This window comes from Serinus canaria, chromosome 1A, assembly GCF_022539315.1.
Source record: "Serinus canaria isolate serCan28SL12 chromosome 1A, serCan2020, whole genome shotgun sequence".
NCBI classification, from domain to species: Eukaryota; Metazoa; Chordata; class Aves; order Passeriformes; family Fringillidae; genus Serinus; species Serinus canaria.
In genome coordinates, this window is record NC_066314.1 from 6577301 (window position 1) to 6597405 (window position 20105).

General features: G+C 42.7%; 1 protein-coding gene across 1 annotated transcript; it reads left to right on the top strand.

Annotated features, from left to right (window-relative positions):
• The first annotated feature begins 363 nt into the window (after positions 1-363).
• Positions 364-16961, top strand: PRPF18 (pre-mRNA processing factor 18). Its single transcript, XM_009086881.4, has 10 exons — positions 364-490; positions 2194-2271; positions 5197-5301; positions 6535-6648; positions 8403-8549; positions 10237-10305; positions 11028-11168; positions 11609-11680; positions 13851-14006; positions 16337-16961. Exons 1-10 carry the CDS (start codon positions 425-427, stop codon positions 16415-16417), a joined length of 1029 nt encoding a protein of 342 aa, XP_009085129.1. The 5' UTR covers positions 364-424; the 3' UTR covers positions 16418-16961.
• Positions 16962-20105: the final 3144 nt, after the last annotated feature.

The following is a 20105-nucleotide window of genomic DNA, read 5'->3' on the forward strand; positions in this document are numbered from 1 at the left end:
GCAGACTCTCTTTAAAGAACCTGTCAAGCACCCTTTTGTAAAACCAGCTGTACTGAAACAGGGAAAGACCCCTGTAAAAATCATATTCCACCTCTTTTGCTACATTCCCTGATACAAAGCAGCTATATTTTGGCTCTGTCTCATAATTACTGTCATTATACTGTCTGTGTATCACTTTAAATAATCTGCTTCCAACAACAGTATGAGATTACATAGATACTGAACAAACCTTTCCTAATATCCAGTCTAAACCTCTCCCGGCTCAATTTAGGCCATCTCCTCTCGTCTGTCACTTGTCACTCGGGAGAAGGGGCCGACACCGCCCATCCCGCCGCTCCTCCCAGCCACCAGGGGGCGCCGCGCGGCGGCGCGGCCTCCCCGGAAGTGACGGTGTTGTTTTCCTGCGCTGCTTCCCGAGGCCGCCATGGACATCCTGAAGCGGGAGATCAGCAGGAAGCGCCAGCAGCTGGAGGAGAAGGAACTCCTGGGGGTGAGGGCGGCCGGCGTGGACAGCAGGAGCCGCCCGGGGTGTGGGCCCCCAGAGGGAGGCGGTGGTGAGGCGGGAGCGGCCCGGGATGGGCCCGGGAAGGGGGCGAGGAGCGGCCCAGGGCCGGGTTTCCCAAAGCCGGGATGAGCCAGGATGAGATCGGGCAGGAGCCAGGAGGAGATTGGGGGCGGGGGCGCAGCCTGGCTTCAGCCTCGCTGTGTTCCATGGGCTTTTGGGGCTGGTTTAGTTTATTTCGGGCACCAGGAGATGGGAAAAGTCAGTGCGAACTTTGGTGAGCAGAGTATGGTTTCTTTCCTCCCCACAGCCGGTTTCCTCCATACCCGGGCAGTGTGTGAGCTCTGTGTGTGTGTGTGCCTAAAAATCCCATACCCGGGCAGGGTATGAGTGGTGTGTGTGCCTAAAAACCCCATATACAGGCAGGGTGTGACAGTGTGTGTGTGTGTGCCTAAAAACCCCATATACAGGCAGGGTGTGACAGTGTGTGTGTGTGTGCCTAAAAACCCCATATACAGGCAGGGTGTGACAGTGTGTGTGTGTGTGTGTGCCTAAAAACCCCATATACAGGCAGGGTGTGACAGTGTGTGTGTGTGTGTGTGCCTAAAAACCCCATATACAGGCAGGGTGTGACAGTGTGTGTGTGTGTGCGCCTAAAAACCCCATATACAGGGAGGGTGTGAGTGGTGTGTGTGTGTGCTTAAAAACCCCATATACAGGCAGGGTGTGACAGTGTGTGTGTGTGTGCGCCTAAAAACCCCATATACAGGGAGGGTGTGAGTGGTGTGTGTGCCTAAAAACCCCATACCCTGGCAGGGTGTGAGCTCTGTGTGTGTGTGCCTAAAAACCCCATATACAGGCAGGGTGTGAGCTCTGTGTGTTTGTGTGTGCCTAAAAACCCCATACCTGGGCAGGGTGTGAGCTCTGTGTGCCTAAAAACTCCATATCCAGGCAGGGTGTGAGTTGTGTGTGTGCCTAAAACCCCCATAGCCGGGCAGGGTGTTGAGTGGTGTGTGTGCCTAAAAACCCCATACCCAGTCAGGGTGGGAGCAGGGTGTGTGCCTAAAAACCCCACAGTACAGCAGAGCCCCTTTCAGGGGCGTCTGATTTTGAGATTTGGCATCAGAGGCTGAAGGAGGGAGCTGTGGTCAGAGGCTGTTGTATGTCAGGCAAAGCATGAAGGAAGAAGTTGTAGTTTGTACTAATTAGGGAAAATGCTTTGGGAGCACCACATTTTCCAGCTGTTCTGTGCCTGGAGTGTCTGGAATGTAGAAATGTTCAGGCACATTTCTACAAAGCTCCTCCAAGCAAGCTTATAAAATACTGTGTATAAAGGTGATCTCTCCCACCTCCTTGATTGAATGTCAAATGATGTGTTCAGTATGATTTATCTAAACAGCCTGGGCCTGGTTGTGCTCATCTGAAGTGAAGCTTTACACTAGAGACCACCAAGGCCTTACATGACAAAAAACTTGGGTTTTCTAAAGTGCTGGCAAGCACATTGTACTTTTAATTCTGCTTATACGTATGTCCTGCAAAGTAACTCTGTATTGCTGATTTCAGAGGTGCTTCCTGCTAGGCATCTCTGGGAAAGGATGTAGCTGAATTCACCAAGCCAAGTAAGAAAGTTTGAGCCATTTTTGCTCAACCATGCAAAAATGTGAACTGGTAACAACTCTCCTGTCTTTTAGGGCAATAAGAAGTATTTCAAACGCAGTGAGTTAGCTAAAAAGGAAGAGGAGGCCTACTTCCAGAGATGTGGCTACAAGGTATGGAAATTGTTGTTCCAGGACTTGGTGTGTTTATTTTGAAGTCTGCATTTTTTTTATCAACAATATCAATGTTGTTAATGATAATTGTTGTTCTTTGTTCAATCTGTTAATGTTATACATTAGCCTGTAAATGAGAAGCCACCTGGAGAGGTATGACTTTCCAAAACCATTTTCAATGCAGGAAAAGATATGCATGACATACAGCTCCTTAAGTTTGTGTTATGGTTTGCCTTTGGTTTCTTTTGTTTGTTTGTTTGTTTTTATTTGTGAAAAGCATGAAGTGGCTCGGGATCAAAGCTTGTCTTCCTTTCTTATTAAATTGTGTTGTTAGGCATGAACACTGGATCTGATATAGCCACCTTCCTCCCCTTACTGAGAAAAATGGATACATTTGGATAATTTTATCTGATCTTCATTGTCAAAATGTCCAAAAGAAATCGTTATAATGTGGGTGTGCATCAAAAAGATCTGCCAACTCTCCTAAATTTGTATTTGGGTTTTGGCCATTAACCACCCAGCAACGACAGCATTGAAGCTGTGCAACGACAGCATTTATGTTCTTGCTGGCAGAAAAATTAGAAACAATTGGTAACCTCGGGTGCATTTTGCAACAAATGGGTGATCTGGAAGGCTTTATCTGCCTTGTAATGGTGTCAGGGCAAGAGTTTTCCTGAAATGGAAAGAATGTTGTTGTCTTTTACAAGTGTGTGTGCCTGCCTGCCTGCCTGATGGGGTGTCTGGGAGGGGGATGCATTCCCTGGGGAAGACAGTTTCATAATCTTGTTTGCTGTTAGAGGGCACAAATAGGAGCTTTGTTTTCAAGTGACCTTTACCCAGTTAGTGACTTATTCTGAAACCTTGATCTGTTTGTGCACATTTGAACATCAGTGCCAAAATGATTCTGGGAACACGCAGCATAAAGTCATGGGAAAGCTCTGGGAATCCAGCTGCTCTTCCAAGGGCACATGGCTGCCTGGTCCCTCTTGAGCATTAGCTGGAGTTCTTCAGAACCTGATGTGGTTGAAGTGGAGTTACCTGTGCTGCTGCAGTGCCAGTTTGGGTGTGAAATGCAACCCTGGCAATGGTTTTAAAATAAGTTACTTTGTTAAATTTCATATCTTTTTAGAGCCTCCCAGATTTCTGCATTGGTTCTTTATTCTGTTAATGAGACATGGAACACAGACTGATTTCCTTTTAAATGCAGGTGCTTTTTTTACTTTGCTTAGACTTAATAATTTGGAATAATTTCACTTGCTTGAAGAGAGCACTGAAACAAAATAACAGGTAAAGATACTGCTTATAACTTGGAGTCCAGCTGACAGAATGGATCAAATCTTTTCTTCCAGTGCTGCTATCTCTTTATGATTTCAAGAATGTTTGTAAGTTAAAATTTGTATGTATCCTTCTGCTCTAGGACTATATTTAAAAAAAAAAAAAATTACACCTTCTTCCGTATTTTCTGTCCCCTGTCAATTCCTCCTTCCCTTCATTGATGGAAACTTTATTTTCCCCCTCCCTTTATGTGTTAAACATTGATTTAATTGTCTTTCCCTTGTTCATTCCAAACATTTGTACTTGTAGGATTGATTTTTTTTCTGTGTTTGCTGATACAACATTGAATGCAGATTTGTGGCTGAATCTTGCAGCTGGAGCTCCAGGGGTGGGTCCATCCACACAGAGTCACACTGACACGTGAGCAGGTGTCCTGAAAGAATAACAAGCCTATTAAAAATAAAAAAAAAATTCTGTCCAGTACCTTCCTCAGAGTGATCAACCCAAATACAGGCTGTCCATGCACAGGGAATGCTGCAGGCTGCTCTAGCATTCTTTGGATTGTTTCCCTTTTAGCAAGTACAAAAAGGAAATAAATTAAGAATAAACCAGATATGAGTGAGCACTGAAGATGTTTCCTTATTATAGGAATATTGCCACCAGCAGTCTGCTCCTGCTGTCAGAAGTGTTGAATTTGAGCTTATACAGGGAGCTGTAGTTACATGGCTGCTGTCTCAAAGTTACTTTGATCCAAGAGTTGGTTTGCATTATTAAAGTACTGAATAATGAAGAAGGGATGCTCTCTTTGATTCAGGGACCTTCTTTTAGACTAAGAGGAGTTGTTAAAGATACCCTGTTCCTATGAGGAGTTGTGTCTTTTTTGTTGTGTCTTTTTTGTTTTGTTTTGTTTTGTTTTGTTTTGTTTTAACCTGTAAGAAACTGGTAAGGTTGTTAGAGAGGTGAATTATCTAAAACAAGGTTAGAGAGGTGCATTACCTAAAACAAGGTTAGAGAGGTGCATTACCTCTCAAAACCCAACAGAAACTGTGGATCACTGCTAACTGTGCTCAGCTTGCTGTAACTGCAGGTAACAAACACTGTAACTGACACTGACCCTGGAGGAGGCAGCTCCACTCTCACCTTGCTCTGGGATTTTCCTTCCTCTCCTTCTGTCAGTGCATGTGCTGGGAGCTGGATGAGGAAGTGAGGCAGGCTGGGAACAGTACCAGTATTTGTGTTCGTCAGAGTAGTTTCTGTTTGAATAATTTCCCCCTTCTGGTTCATCACATATTGACACATGGGTAGGAAGGATGGAACAGGGGCAGGAATCAACAGGCAGGGGGTGGATTTGCTATTTCTGGCACCACTGCTGGCATCTGCCTGCTAAAGTGACAGCCAAACTTCAGCAATTGTCCTTTCTGTTTGCTGGAGAGAGTACTTCCTGCAACCTGCAGAAGCGTTAGTTCTTGATGCTTTCAAGAACTTTTATTGTTTTGTGAGATGCAATTATGGACCATAAAACTATGAAACTGAAGGTTTCTTCAGTCATACTAAAGTCTGTGTTCCAGAGTTCTGTATCTTGCCATCATTTCCCATCAATATGTGGGTTTATTTTCATTGCATATGGGTAACTTTGTCTGTTCAATGTAGGTACAGCAGCAGGAAGAGGAGGAGAAACCACTGGCTACATCAAATCCAGTGCTGGAACTTGAACTGGCAGAGGAAAAGTTACCAATGACTCTTTCCAGACAGGAGGTAAAGTCAAAAACCAAAAACTGACTCCTTGAGTTTACAGCAAATGCACCTGAAATTTCTTGTTAGGGCTGTTTCATCCAGTGGACTGTACTTTTTATGGCATTTTTATTTAATAATAAGTTTTTTGCAGTCAGCAATTAATGATCATCTTTGCTTATCAGGGCTCTGCTGTCCAATTGAATGCATAGGGAGGTGCAGATGGGTAGAGCCTCTCTGTTACATGGATTTACACAGATGTTTTATAACATTTTACAGCTCTTTCAGAGAGATACCCTGAATATCAGCATTATTCTTGGATAACACTGAAGATGGCATGCTGACTTTTTCCAAGGTTTATTTTTCCCTGAGCCTCTTTTCTCTTTGTCGGTCTGAGCACAAATTCAGAAACCAAGGTTTGGAAGTTCACCTTAGCCTCTAGAAGAAACAGTCCTAAAGCCAGAGCAGCTGGGATGTTCTTTGCCTTTTCTAAGGGTAAAAATGCCTGTGTGGATTTAAGTTCACAAACAAATCCACACCCCAAAGCAGAAGCAGGAAGTTCAGAAGTACAGAGTACACTGGAATCTTGGAAATACTGAAATTCACAGCTGAGGTCATCCAAGCATGTCACACCTCCCCTTAATTTGTTAGGATATTCAGGTTTTTATGGGACTTGTAATGGGGGTTGTTGGTTTTGTGTTTGGTTTGAGGTTTGAATCAAGTCGAGGGAGGCTTTTTCATTTCTGTTTTATTTACTTTTTAAGTAACTATCCCATTAGATTTTGGGACTTCATATTTCCCAGATGCTTAATGGTGGGGGTTTTCAGCAGATCATCTCGTAGCTGTGCTGGGACAACCTGCAGCACAGCTCTTATTTTTATTGCCAAGACAAATAGGTGAGTGAGATTATTGTCAAGTTCCTTTGTGATTTTTGAAAATGGTTTTTAAGCTCTGCCAGAGGGAGGATTTTTGTGTATTTGTTTGAACAAGTCAGAGCAGGAAGAAGTTTGGCTGTATCAAACAGCCTGGGATGTTATGCAAAATTTGGATCAGTAATATTTGGAATGACCTTTCGCTGAAATACCGTGGGAATTTTATATTTAGATTGTAAAGTGTCTGGAACATTTTTTGACTGCTTAAAATATTGCCATTTCCTCTCCAGTCTAGCTCAGCTTGTTATTCTAAGCAAAGTAAATAAATCTGTCATTCTGGATTTTGCTTCCTTTATGCATCAGGGAGTGCTTTGATTCTTTGCAGGTTATCAGGAGGTTACGAGAGAGGGGTGAGCCCATCAGGCTGTTTGGAGAAACAGATTATGATGCATTTCAACGTCTGAGGAAGATAGAAATTCTTGCACCTGAAGTGAACAAGGTAAGCCTGGCTCTTAGTTACTTATTCATGGTGTAAGTAACCCTAGAAAAGTTCCTGAAAATCATTTTCAGTAGCTGTTAATTTTCAGGAGGAGGGGGTAATAGACCACAAAGAGAATATGGGCTCTTGTGTCTCTCTTTTTTTTTTTTTTTTTCTGAGAAACTATGTTAAATATCAGAGTTTTGTGCACAATTCCAATTAAGTTAAGAATTCAGCCCTAGAAACCTTCCAGGCCCTTGACAGTTGGTAAAGGGGCCTTCAGGTGTCACTAATACCCCAGCTTGTTCTGCCCCTGCTTTTTTAATGAGCAGAGAAGTCATTTACTGTTACAGTAATCCTGTGTTTGTGATTATGTGCACCCTGAGAAGGCACAGGTAACTCAGAGCAGGACTGCATACTGTCTCTCTGGGATAGAAATGATTTTTCAAATCCTTGGATTCCAGAGCTATAGCTTGTTATGGAAGTATCCATATTTCCCCCTTCCCTTTAAAGTAGCCATCAACTCAAAAACTGACTTGAAGATAAAATTAATTTATTCATTTTGTCTTAAGGAATGATCAGTTAAGTGAGGAGATAGAATTGAGGTTTGGTTTGCATTCACTGTTAACCAAATTTACAGCCTTACTAACAGAGTGACAATTTGCATTTTGTTCCCTAATTTGTGGCAAACTGAATTGTTTTAAATGTCTTTCCTGGGGCTGCCCATAAAAGGGAAGCCTTTCCCTCTCCAAGTCTTTAAAAGAAAGATAAACAGATCTAGAAATAAAAGCTCTGCTAATGAAAGCTTCCCCTCCAGTGACATTGATCACAGGAGCAGGATTAGGAAATAGAGAGCCCAAAAATAGGGTTGTGCTGGATTTTTGTTACATTTCAGTCACTCCTGTTGCTGTCTAGGAGGATTCTGCATGTTGCTGAGTCAATCAGCCTTGTGGTTCAGACATTTTTAGAGTAACTAAATGATTAATAGAAATGCTTCAGACAGCTAAGTATGATGATGGAAGAGGGGAAGTAACTATGCTTATCCATTCCCTGTAGAGTAGCTGAATTTATCTGAGGGTAAGAAATCTCATACTCCTTTATAGAGCTGTATATTTTATGTCTCAAGATGAGAAGGCAAATCCTTCAGTTGTGGTTAAGGTGAGTTTGGTTCTATTTGAAAGAACCTTTTAACTTTATATATGGTTTTAAACTGATTCTGGTTTTTTAGTCACCTCTTCTAAAGTTGAGGGTTTTAAGGAGTGGATCTATAATAAAACATTCTGCTATGTTTAAATAATTTGTAATAAAAGGAAGCAACATTATTGTTTTATGTCTGGCAGTGAAGGAGTGAGACTTATTTACAGCTTTTTTTCAGGGCAGATGTGAAGAGCTGATGATGGTTATGGTCTGGTTTTCATTTGTTTTGGGATGGTTCAGTGCATTGCTTGGAGAAAATGACTTGAAGAAAGTCCTAGAGCTTGGTTCCATCCTCCAGGCCTTTTTTTTTAGGTGAAAATACTGTAAAAAGTATTTTTCATAGGTATGAGTACTTCAGAAGTTCATGCACCTGCTTTTTGTTAAGTGCTGAAGCAGAAACTGTTGTTGGAGTTCAGTTAAATTCAAACAACACTAACCCTTTAGTGTGAGTTTTTACAAAATTTGCACCTTAAACAGAAGTTAGATGCTCACAGTGACAGAGCTGAATTGCTTTTATTTACTTTTTTATAAACCAGTGTCTTTTTTTTTTTTTTTTTTTTTTTCCTTCTGTTTCCCAGGGCTTGAGAAATGACCTGAAGGCTGCTTTGGATAAGATTGATCAGCAGTATCTGAATGAAATTGTGGGTGGCCAAGAAGCAGGAGATGATGACTCCCAGAATGACCTGAAAGTCCATGAGGAGAATACTACTATTGAAGAACTAGAGGTAAATGAACTAGGTCATAACTAGGGGATGTTAGATGTAGCATGTGGCTGTGAGGAAGCTTCAGGATTGTTTAGACAAAGTTGTCTTCTTTCAACAGCTGACTTAGGCATTCTGAAGTATTCTTAAGGAGAAAATTTAGGTTTCCAAGCCTGGAGTTGCACTGTAGGTGCCTACAAGAGACAAATGAAAACTCAAATGGTTTTTGTTTTCAACACTTCATCCCAAAGGGGACAGGTGTTGCCTGCCAAGACAGTGATACAGTAAAGATTTATTCTCCAGGATTTCAGCAGTAGAGAATTGAATTCTAGTACATAACCTGGTCATAAATGCCAAAGCCTTTCCAATGAATATTTGAGAGGGTAATAAGGTCAGTACCAATCAATTTTCCCTGTACAAGGAAGAACAACTCTGAAAAATAGACACAGAGTGAAAGAACATTTGATATGAAAACATCTAGGACAAAAAAAAAAAAAAAAAAAAAAGGCATCAGAAGGAGGGAGACCACAGGAAATATAAGTGCAGACATAATGTGTCCCAGAAACTTGAGTGCAAATGGCTGCTCTGTTCTGAAAAAATCCTGTGGTGTTTGTGTGAGTGAGTGGAGAGTGAGTGCCAGGAAATGCATTCAGCACCTGGTATTTCAGGATAATGTTTTGAAAAGCACATTAACTTGAGCTGAAGACTTTTACCCTTAATCTTCAAAACTCTTTGCAGAAGTTAATCTTCATTCATCCTTTCAAAGTGTGTGTAAGAAATAATATGATTTATAACTGAAAGCTGAAGTGAATACATTATTATTAAGAAATAGTCTGGGTTTTTTGTTACAGTGCCAAGGGTTCTGGTTTAAAATAACTGCAGTACAGAGTGGATAGCAGCAGTTGTATTGGACTTGAATTTTATTGATCTGTTAGCTCTTAAAATAACCCCTTTTTGTGGTAGTAGAGCAGGCTTGGTTTGAGCCATGCAAACAATCTTATTCTAAAAAGTTTGAAAACACCACATCTTAATTTTATTTTACTTTAGCTGCATTGCCTTGAGCATAAAAGCTTACATTGAATTTGATTCCAAATCTAGGAGATTTTTAAAAATAAAACTCACTCTGGAAACATGAGGGCAATGGAAATTGATTATAAATGGAACTATACCTACTGGAAAATGTTTATTAAACTTACTGTTAGTATTTACAGTTTTGAGGTTTTGGTGGAGAATTGGAGCATACAGCTGGGCTTTTTTAGTGGTTTGTTGCTTGGTTTTGGGTTTTTGTTAAAAATTTGTTCCCTCAAATTCACAGTTGCAATTAAATGATAAAAAGCCCCAGTACATCAGAGAATTGAAATAGCATAACAAAATAATTAGGTTAATTGATGGCTTTGGGGATCTCAAAAAATGCAGTGCACCCACAGTTCCTCTTAATACAGTGCTGTCAGGCAGCTGCTAATTATGCCAATAATTTAGTAGTTAATGGCTGAAGAATTACTGTTGCATTGACTTTTCAGAAATAATCATATTGCTATTGTGATGTAAATGTTTTTAATAGATTAAGGAATTTCAGCAGCATTTGTAGCTGTTTCATGACCAGTGTTTGGGATTTCTTGTGGAATTTATTGCAGTGAACCATGCTCTGCTGTGGTCGTGCTGGCAGATTATACAAAGTAGAAATGATGGCCCTTTTTTCCCCCTGTTCCAGGCTTTGGGAGAATCCTTAGGGCGGGGTGATGATCACTATGATATGGACATCATAACCAAGTTCTTGAAGGTAACAAACTCTAATTATTCTGTAGTTGTGTCATATTATTACTGCCATGCAGATGCATTTCAAGAGTAGAAGGGTGGGTTTCAGCTGCTTGAGAGGAAAATCTCACATGTTATGTGTAAGATGTGGGTTTTTAAAAATGTTTGGCAATCCACAGCCTTTGTTAGTCACAACAGTGACTTGTGCCAAATCTGGGAAAGAGCTCTTGGGAGAGCAGCATTCTTCAAAATCTGCTCCTGCTTTTCCAGACAAAATAAATACGGTTTTGATTTTCGTGTGATATTTGAGGCAGCTGTCCGTCGCTGCCTCTGTGTGGTACTGTGGCATCAGACCTTTGGAGGAGTTTCCTTGGAGCAGTGCAAGCTGAATTGGAATGTCACCTAATACTGTTAGTGAAATTAGAGAGTTTTAAAGGAAGTCCACAGGTTCAAGTGGATGGCAGGAAATTGTTTCCTGGCAAGAAACCTGTGTTGCCTCTTAGCTGAGTCAGCCAGTGCCTGTGTAACTGTTGTGGTGATCAAAGTCACAGCAAGAGCTGAAGCTTTAATTTGTGTGTGTGCATTAAGATAAGACAGTTGTTCCTATCCCTCCTTGCCTGTCCTTCTGAAAAAGGTTTTACCTTCTTATCTCGGATTTCTCCAAAACAGCTCACTTTGCCTTGCTTGCTTAGCCCTCTGTTCTGTCAATAGATGGCAGCATGACACAGATGTGCTTGCTCCCTGCAGTTCCTCCTGGGAGTTTGGGCCAAGGAGTTGAATGCCAGGGAGGACTACGTGAAGCGGGGCGTGCAGGGGAAGCTGAACAGCGCCACTCAGAAACAGACCGAGTCCTACCTGCGGCCGCTCTTCAGGAAGCTCCGCAAAAGGGTGAATCACCTCTAAATGCCTCTTCAGCCTTGCTTCCCAAGTACCCAGCATCAGGGCCCTTTCCAGGAGAGGGGATAAGCGAGTTGGTGACAGTTGTTTCTGTATCTAGAGCTCCTGACACCCAGTTCTGACTGTAGCTCAAGCAGTGAAATCTGCCCACTCACTGCTTTTCCAGCTGTTTAAAGCAGCACCTGCTCCCTGGGTTGCAAACGCGACAGAAAATTGGGGGTTGCATTTTGCACTTTGCCATCAGCTACCAGGTGTAACCACTTAACCTCTCCTCTTCAGATCCTGCATCTGAATAATGAACATGTTTTCCTTTGTGAAACTCCTCAAGCAAGGGCAGTTGCTAAACTTTGCATAAATGCTGAGTAAGACGATTTTCCTGAGCTGCTGTTCTGAAGTAAATGTCTTTTTTTTCTTTCTCCTCTCTCCTGTAGACACTTCCTGCAGACATCAAAGAATCAATAACAGATATTATTAAGTTTATGTTGCAAAGAGAATACGTGAAGGTACGTTTGTTTATACTTTTCCTTTTGTCATGTTCATGCTATCTGGTTGTAAAAGATTGAGTTTATTGCTTCAGCATTCCCATTTTTTTTTAAATTTTGAAGATACATAGCTGGAAATACAACATCTATCCCAACAAAATGAAAAATGGCTGTGAAATGTTAGGCTCTAAGTAGTGTTTGATCCACAGCCTGACAGAAGATCTTCCGAGGTTCATGAAACTGCACAGCTTTGTAAACATGAAGAAAATTTTTCTCACAGACGGATATATTAAGTTGCAGAGGCATTCCTCAAGGGGAAACATGATGTTTTAAGGTTAAATGAAGGTATTGAATAGTAATAGGGTGTTGATGATTAATTAATTAGGAATTAATTGAGTCAGACTGAATATGAGGCACTGTCCCTTTCTTTGTCTGCACTCACATTACGTGGTCTGGTAAGGTTGAGGTGAGTTAATGAGAAGATTTTTTTTGGATGAAGTCTGCTCACTCCAGAGGGCAGAAGTACTTTGGGACACAAGATCAAAGGCAGCATTAGGCTTTATTTGTAGCTGCCCTCAGAAGTGAAACTGAAGTACCAATAGCATTTGCTGAAGCAGCTTGTATATGCAGAGGAAACTGAGCTGTCTTTTGCCTTTAAATTTCTAGTATTTCTTACTATTCTTGTGAGGATTTGCCATAATTTGTCAAGTAAGCAAGCAAACCTGCTTTTGATGCTGAAAGGACTTTGAATGGCCTAAGGCAAATTTAATCCAAATCATTTGGAAGCAGAACTGAACATGTGGGATATATGATAGTGGGATTTTATTTTGAAGCATTTTTTTCTCCTCGTTTTCATCATTATGTGGAAATTCCCTTTCCAATAGCTTCTCAAACTAATGAGCATGCAGGAATGTGGTGTATCTCCGGGTTAATCAGCAGTGCTTTTCTCTCCTGGAAGTGCTTGCCTTTAAGTAAACTTCTCAGAGATTTTGGATGACTTGAGTACACGTTTGGATGTTTTGTTGTTTTGTTTTTGTTTTTTTTTACATTAGGCTAATGCTTTTACAGATACATTCTTTTCAATTTTACTTTCTAGGAGACTTGCTTCTTTTTCCTACTCTTGTCTTCTGTCCGTTTTTGCCTGCTGCTTGCTTTGTGCACCCTAGTGAATACTGTCAGCCACAAATTTTTGCTGCTTTGTTAGTTGAAAAGCTTGGAAAATTTTAATTTTGAAATCAACGTGTTGACAGCAGGCAAATGCCAGAATGCGAGTTGTCCACTCAGCCTTAATTAACCCTGTTGTGACAGTCCTTCAAGGGTCTTTAATTGCATGTTCACACACTGTTTCATCACAAAAGTATATTTAAGTCAGCAAGAAGGCATTTCACTAAGGCTGTTCAGATTCTGCCTCATGCAGGTGATGACTAAGCTCTGTCCTCTCTTCAGATTTGCTTTTAGGTCTGTCTTCCATCACTGCCTTGTTCATTATTCACCTCCCAGTTTGTTCAGTGCTAGCTGGAAAGAATCTGCACCCACTGGTCATGATTGCTGCTTCTTATTGTCCAGTTTCTGAATAGGAGGTGATAAATGAACTCTTTATCAGTGAGTTTTGTAGCTGCTCTCTAATAGGGAAGGAATGTCCTGTTCCATGTCCTTCAGGTTTTTTCTGTAATTGTATCTGCCACTTGCTGTTTCTCAGTTGTTATGTTTGGTTTGTTTAAGTTCTGTAGTTCTATTCCTTTCTGCCTGTCTTTCTGTTAAATTTCCCTTTGAGTTTTATTCCTGTTTTTTCCAGGAATGTTGTCTGTTACAGCTTTAAAAGAGGATCTGTGCTCTCGATGGGGAAATTCCTGGTTGATTTATTGCTGCTACTGCTCTGGCCTTAAGCATGGTGACAAATGTAACCTTTTTTAACCAGAGATGGTTGAGTTGAAAATAATCCCAGTAAACCTTAGTTTTGGTCAAGATAACCAGACTGCATTATCCAATTAATTTTTTTTCATGAGGGAAAGTCTCTTCTGAAACTTCCCTCGGAGTTCCACTTGGGAAGGTGCGTTGTGCAGTTGGTTAATACCATGCAGTGACACCAGATCAGAAACACTGGAATGGGGCTTTACCTGCACCTGGCAGTGCAGAAATGCTTGGTGTGGTGCTGTTGCTGTGGTGCTCAGTGGTGCCCTTCCCTCTCCAGGCCAACGATGCCTACCTGCAGATGGCCATTGGGAACGCCCCCTGGCCCATCGGCGTCACCATGGTCGGCATCCACGCGCGCACGGGGCGCGAGAAGATTTTCTCCAAGCACGTGGCCCACGTGCTCAACGATGAAACTCAAAGGAAATACATCCAGGTAATGGCAGCTTTGGAAATCCAACAGGTCTGCTTGTGTAGGGTGATCTTGGAGAAACATCCTTGTCAAGGTAACATCAGGTGATGTGGTCAAAAAGTCCCAGAAATGGACAGGTTTAATTTGTGTCAAGCATAACATCTGGTTAACAGGAGCTCATCCTGAACCTGGAGGCTCTTCGGTGCTGGGCCAGGAGCAGTCTAATGTGTTTTCTGGACTGCTGTGATCCTGCAGGAGCACCAAAGCAGCTGTGAAGGCAGGCTTGATTCTCCCGAGGCCTCTCACTGCTTAACTCGTGCTTTAAACATGCACAGAATTTAATACTGTAAAATTCAGTCCTTCTGACTACTTCTGCAACTAGATAAATGCATTCATTAATAAGTTCAGGAATCTGGGCACAAAATTCCAGGTTTGCTTCCTCCTGGGCATCTTCATATTCATGTGGACTTCTGGCTGTGGAAATAGTAGCGGTGCTGTTTTTGTGCTCTGTCCTTTCCACACAGTGGGTGGACAGGTCTGAGGAAACAAACCTTCTCTCTTGGTTTTGTTAAAAATGTGTTTGGCTCTTACCAGTTGCAGTTTCATTGAGATAAAAAAACCTTCTGGGTTAACTCTGAAGCCTTCAGAGCAGCATCATGGAGCTCAGAGCTCCTGTTAGGGGAGATTTATAAATGTCTTCCTTCTTCAGCAGCAGGACTCCTGTTGCTTTTCAGTTTTTGCAGATGTCTGCAAGGAAATTGCTTGCAAAATGCAACTTTCCCTTCTGCTCTAAGTCTCCCTGTATTTGGGCTATGAGTATAACCTTTGGTTTCTCTTCAACTCTAGTTTTTAATAGCATAACCTGAAAAAATATCATTGTGAAGTCACAGGGGCCTCCAGACACAGAGATGACAAATTAAATTTGATCAATTGTTTTGTAAGGTGAAAATTGGCATGTGGATTATGCATCTTCAGAGACAGGCTCCAGCTATGCTTGGAAGTACTTAATGGATTAAATAGTTTTAAACTAAATAATGTTGTTGTGTTCTGTGTTAATCCACATGTCATAAGGGTGAATAATTCATAGGATCACAGAATGGTTTGGATTGAAAGAGACTTCAGAGACTGTCAGGTTCCAACTCCCCTGGCAGGGGAACCTTCCAGACCAGACTGCTCAATAATTGGCTTTCTCTGTCCATTTGCCACTCCTGGAGCAGAAGGATCTCTACTCTGGAGAGTTGCTTGGTCTCTCTTAGCATAACATACCTAGTGGGAGATGTGTGTGAATTCCCCAGTTTGTCCCTTCTCTGCTTTTGGGACTTCCTCTGTTGGCCAAGGAAATGCTTGAGTTCATCTTCCCACTGATAATTTCATACCTCTGCTTCTCAATTACTCAACTCACTGCAGCACCACGACAAAGTTGGCTTTAAACATATATGTTCTTTATGTTGGTTTTAGATTTTTGGGTCTTGTTTGACAAGTTTGGTTCAAACTGGAGCATGGGATATTTATTACCCATGCTCCCAGCAGCTGCATGAAGCAAACATGTTCCTGATTGCAGCACTCTGGAGTGAGAACATCCCAAACAAGGAGTTATTATGGTGCTGGGACAGACTTTCCATACTGCCTGCATGAGAAAGGCCAAAGCATCATCCTAGTGAATCACTCTTCCCTCAGTGAGGAGCTGCCTTCCATGAGGAGAGTCTCATGACAGGGACATGACTGCCATCTTGGAGTGCAGTGTCACTGCTAAATTACACTTCCACCACAGCAGTTGGCTTTCTTCTTTGTTAGACTTTTCTGGGTGACTTGAAAGAAAATAATCACAGGGTTCCTGTCATGTTGGTTTTTGGCAATTGATGCCTTGCAAGAACTGAGAAGTCGACATTCTGCCTTTCTCCTTGATTGCTTCAGTTTGCCTCTGTGATGTCCTGTGCCCACAGTTCTCCTCCTGAGAAGTGTTCGGTTCTTGCCTCGGCTCTGCAGCTTGTTTTGGAATTGCATTTTGATCTTTAGAATTAATTTTAATATTCAGCTTACTTGTAAATATATTTAATTATGATATCATTTGTTCCTTTGGAGATAAAGAGGGATTAAAGAATTGCTATCGTCCTTCACTGTGAATCTTACCAGGTGGAATTGAAGCCTTTTTGATTATGCCACAAACTCCTCTAATATTGAAGAGAACCTCAAACTTCAAACAGAATAACTACCAAAATAAAAATCCCAACCTCAAAATAGCAGCCTTTTCTTTTTAATTCTTCTTGTTAAGCTTAAGAATGCTGTAGGCTATTAAATTTGTTCAACAGCTGCAGCCTCATTACAGGAATTGTCCTTGTTTTGTTACTTCCTAGGGGCTGAAGAGGCTCATGACCATTTGCCAGAAGCACTTCCCAACAGACCCATCCAAATGTGTGGAGTACAACGCTCTGTGAGGCTCTGCTGGGACTCACATTTTGGGCCACAACATCCAGAGGATGCAAGAGGCAGACTTAGAGCCTGAACACCAACAAGAACTTGGGGTGGGCTTTGCAAAAAAAAAGCTGAAAGAAGGATTTTTTTTTTTTACAGCTTCCTTTTCCCAAGCCCCATTTATTAAGGTTTATTTTGAAATCTGTGCTTTTTGCTGAACACATCCAATGTACAGCAGAGGGATGGGTTTTGAAGGGTGCAAGACCAAGACAATGACCAAGGGACAATGCACATGACAACTGCTTTTATTTTGGTTTGTTATTCAGGGAACTGTGCAAATTGAACTGTTTCCCATATTTTAGAGCTTTAGATGAATCTCAGCTCTGCAAGGAGCATATGTGGAGCTTTTTTTTGGCTGCTTCTGCATTGGAGACTGACGTGGGGAGATGATTAGAGGGGAGCAGTTGAATCTGAATCTTGGTTATTTCTGTAAATATAAGGACTTTATTGGCTAATCTTTCATGTGGTATTTATCAGGAATAAAAAAAAAAGTTTATATATTTCTCAGCCTCAGTGCAAAGAGTTTTTGATCTTGAATGCATCTGATTTGGCTTTTTTTTTTTTTTTTGGTAACAACATTTTTAATATAAACCTTCTGGGCTTGGGGGGAAGTAATCTTATGGCTCTTGAGGCTTTCAAAATCCATTTTTGTACATCTGGAGAAAATTTTCAATCTGCTAGGCATTGCAGAGAAAATAATTAGGACCTCCCATGACCATGAACAGTATTTCTAGCAGCCATAAATCTTTACCATTGTGTATCCTGACTGGGAATAGTGAGGAAACTCATAGGAATGATGATGTCTAATTCTGCATAAACAGTGAAATATTGAAACTTGATAGTTTTGAGCAGAACTACTTCCTGAAGAAATGTGTCACTATTCCATTGAATGGGTTTGTCTGGGTCCTCACCTCAGCTGGCAGCTTGGAGCAGGAACTGGAGCCCTGTTCTCAAGGAGTGACCTGTCTCCCTTGGGTGTTCCCAGGGTCCTGTGGCACAGTGAGGGATACTGGGGGATGTGAGTAGGGAGGAGCATCTTGGAGAAATTCAGGTTCTTCTGGAGACTCTCTTAGATTCTGAAGTGCTTCTTTGGACACAGGAGAATTTCAGTTTGGAGTGTTTGACCCCAGAGAAAATGTCAAGAGTTTAGAAGTAATAAAATGAGGCTGATGAGACCTCGCTGTCTCTTGGGGGAAGGGCCTTTGGGGAGGAGATGGGGATTTGTGGGGAGCAGCTGGGCAGATGTCAATAACATGGAAGAGTTTCATTAACAGTTCTTTCTGGTGATTTTCTTTGAAGTGCTCTGTCCAGATACTCTTTGGGGGCGTTATTACAGTGGAAACATTTGTAACACTGCAACTTTATCCCTCTCCCCACCCAGACGGTTTCCTGAACTGTTTCTAAATCTTTATCTTGACCTTAGTTTTGAACTCTGTAAATAATTGAGGGACAATATTGTCCTTTGTTCAGAAGAGCTGTAATTTCCCTGGAAACTGCAGCAAGTGAGTGGCCAGGAGATGGTTTAAGGAGCATTGTATCATCTGCTTTAGCGGGAAGCGGATTCCTTAGGGGATCTGTAATAGTGCTAGATGGACTTTTCCTTCCTGCCTTGGAGCTAATTATTGAGGAGAATTTTAATGGTACCCTGAGTGCTGGTTTGAGTGGGGATGTGCCTCCTGGAGGGATGTGAATTTGAGGTTGGAATGTCCTAGTCTGCTCAGGTTGTAAGGAATGTGGTTGAAGCAATGTGCTCCTTGCTGACAGTCCCTGAAATACAGCTGCCTTCCTTGAGTGAATCCCATGACGGAAGAACTTTATCCCCTTGCAATCCCTGGAATGGTGCTCTATGGGGAACTGAGGAGCTGGGAACTGCTTTCTCACGGCATATCAGGGTAAGAATTTCCAGCTGTCCAGCATGTGAGAGCCAGCTTTGGTCCTCAGGGGACAGGGGCCAGGGGGACTCTGTTACAGCAGCTGCTTTTCATCATCGGTCAGAGGCTCTTTGCAGCTGGATGGCCCCAGATTGCAGCTACCAGACCGTGATCAAATAGTTAATAATGCCTCTTAGCCAAAAAAATCCCAACCCTCAGTCTAGTTCAGGGAGGGGTGGGTGTGGTGCAGCTGTCACACTGCTTGACAGTTTGGTTGGTTTTTTTTTTTTGTGGGGAGGGTATGTTTCAGTTTAGCAATTCACTTTTCCCTCTAGGCTTTTCCAGATGTTTATTTCTGATAATTCTTGCATTAGGGCGGAAATAACTCTGCTGAATCCTAAGCCTTGCAGCCTTAGGATGAAGTCATGAGTTCCCCATGGCGGGGTCTGGAGTGGTTTTGGGACTTCAGTGCCCCTGGTCATTTGCTGCAGTCCCTGACCCTTCCCCAAGCCTGGCTGTGGAAGGGCCTGTGCAAGGTGAACTCTAAAACTATTGGTACCAGCCTGATATTGGTATTATTGTGCCTGGTGGTGGTGGTGAAATGCCTTAAATTCCTGATTTGCTATTGCTGGGAAGGTTTTTAGGGTAGGTGTGTGTGTGGGATCAGTTTAATGGAGGAACTGGGTTCTTCAGCTGGCTGCCATAGCATCACCACCATCAATCCAGTCTTGCCCAAAGGATGAACCTGACTGGGGTGCAAGTGGCTTCATTTCTCAGGGGGCACAGAGTGCTCTGACTCCTGCACCCAGGGGATGAGAACACAATGTGGTGCCTTCCAAGAGAGCTGGTGCAAGGTGGGCAGTGCTGGTATCAGGTCTGGGGCAGGCTGCCCTGAAAGCTGCTCCTGAGGTGCTGAAGAGCGACCTGCAGCAGTATTGGGGTCACTGTCAAGAAATCTGAGCCAAGGTCCCAGAGTGCAGGGGGTGTCTGAAAACCTTTGCTGTGGCTGTTTGGTCTATCCCAGACCTTCCTGGGGATTTACTGCAGGCAATGGTTCCTCACTTGGTGATGAACACATCTTGTTCCTGGGTGATGGTCACAGGAGCTGCCTGGCTCTGGGCTGCTGCCACTGGTGGCTCCCTGTGGGATGTGGGGAGGATGGGAGGGGAATAGGCTCCCTGGACAGTGGGAATAAATGGAAGGAGCACTGGGAAGTGTGGGGGGCCCCATGTGAGACTCTGTGGCTGTTGGAAGTTGCCTGTGGTTTTGAGGAGTGAAAGGGGCCACAGAGGGGACACCAGTAATGTCAGGTGATGTCCCTAACCCTGTGCAGGGGTCAGTGCTGCCCTACTGAGCTAGAGCAGCCTCTTGGAGTGGGCTCCCTGGGGAAGTCACCAAGCAGGCAGTTCCTTGGAGCTTGGGGAATGTGCTGGTGCTGAAGCCTGTCCCATTGCTGAAACAGCCTTGCAGCAGCTTGGCATCCAACCCATGTAAGTGAGCGTTATTTTTAGCTATTTCAAGTTGTGTGTTGGAAGTAAATATTATTTGTGACTTTGCTTCCCACAGTGGTGGGACATCAGTCACACTCCTGGTCCTCCTGGGACCAGGGAGCTTGGGAGAACATGACACAGAGTCAGCATGGATCTGCTGCGTGCTGAATCCCAAGGGATCTCTAAAGGATGGGATTTTCTGGGGGAGTGCCAGGATTTCCTGCAATCAGGCAAGGAGCAGGTCCCTCATGGACACCCTGGCCAGCTGTGCACACATCTGGACCAGCATC

Excerpts from the sequence above, each read along its gene's own strand:
- PRPF18 (XM_009086881.4), top strand. The coding sequence starts at position 425 with ATGGACATCCTGAAGCGGGAGATCAGCAGGAAGCGCCAGCAGCTGGAG. Across the intron at positions 6,649-8,402 it reads TTGCACCTGAAGTGAACAAG|GGCTTGAGAAATGACCTGAA; the intron begins GTAAGCCTGGCT and ends TCTGTTTCCCAG. Across the intron at positions 8,550-10,236 it reads CTACTATTGAAGAACTAGAG|GCTTTGGGAGAATCCTTAGG; the intron begins GTAAATGAACTA and ends CCCCTGTTCCAG.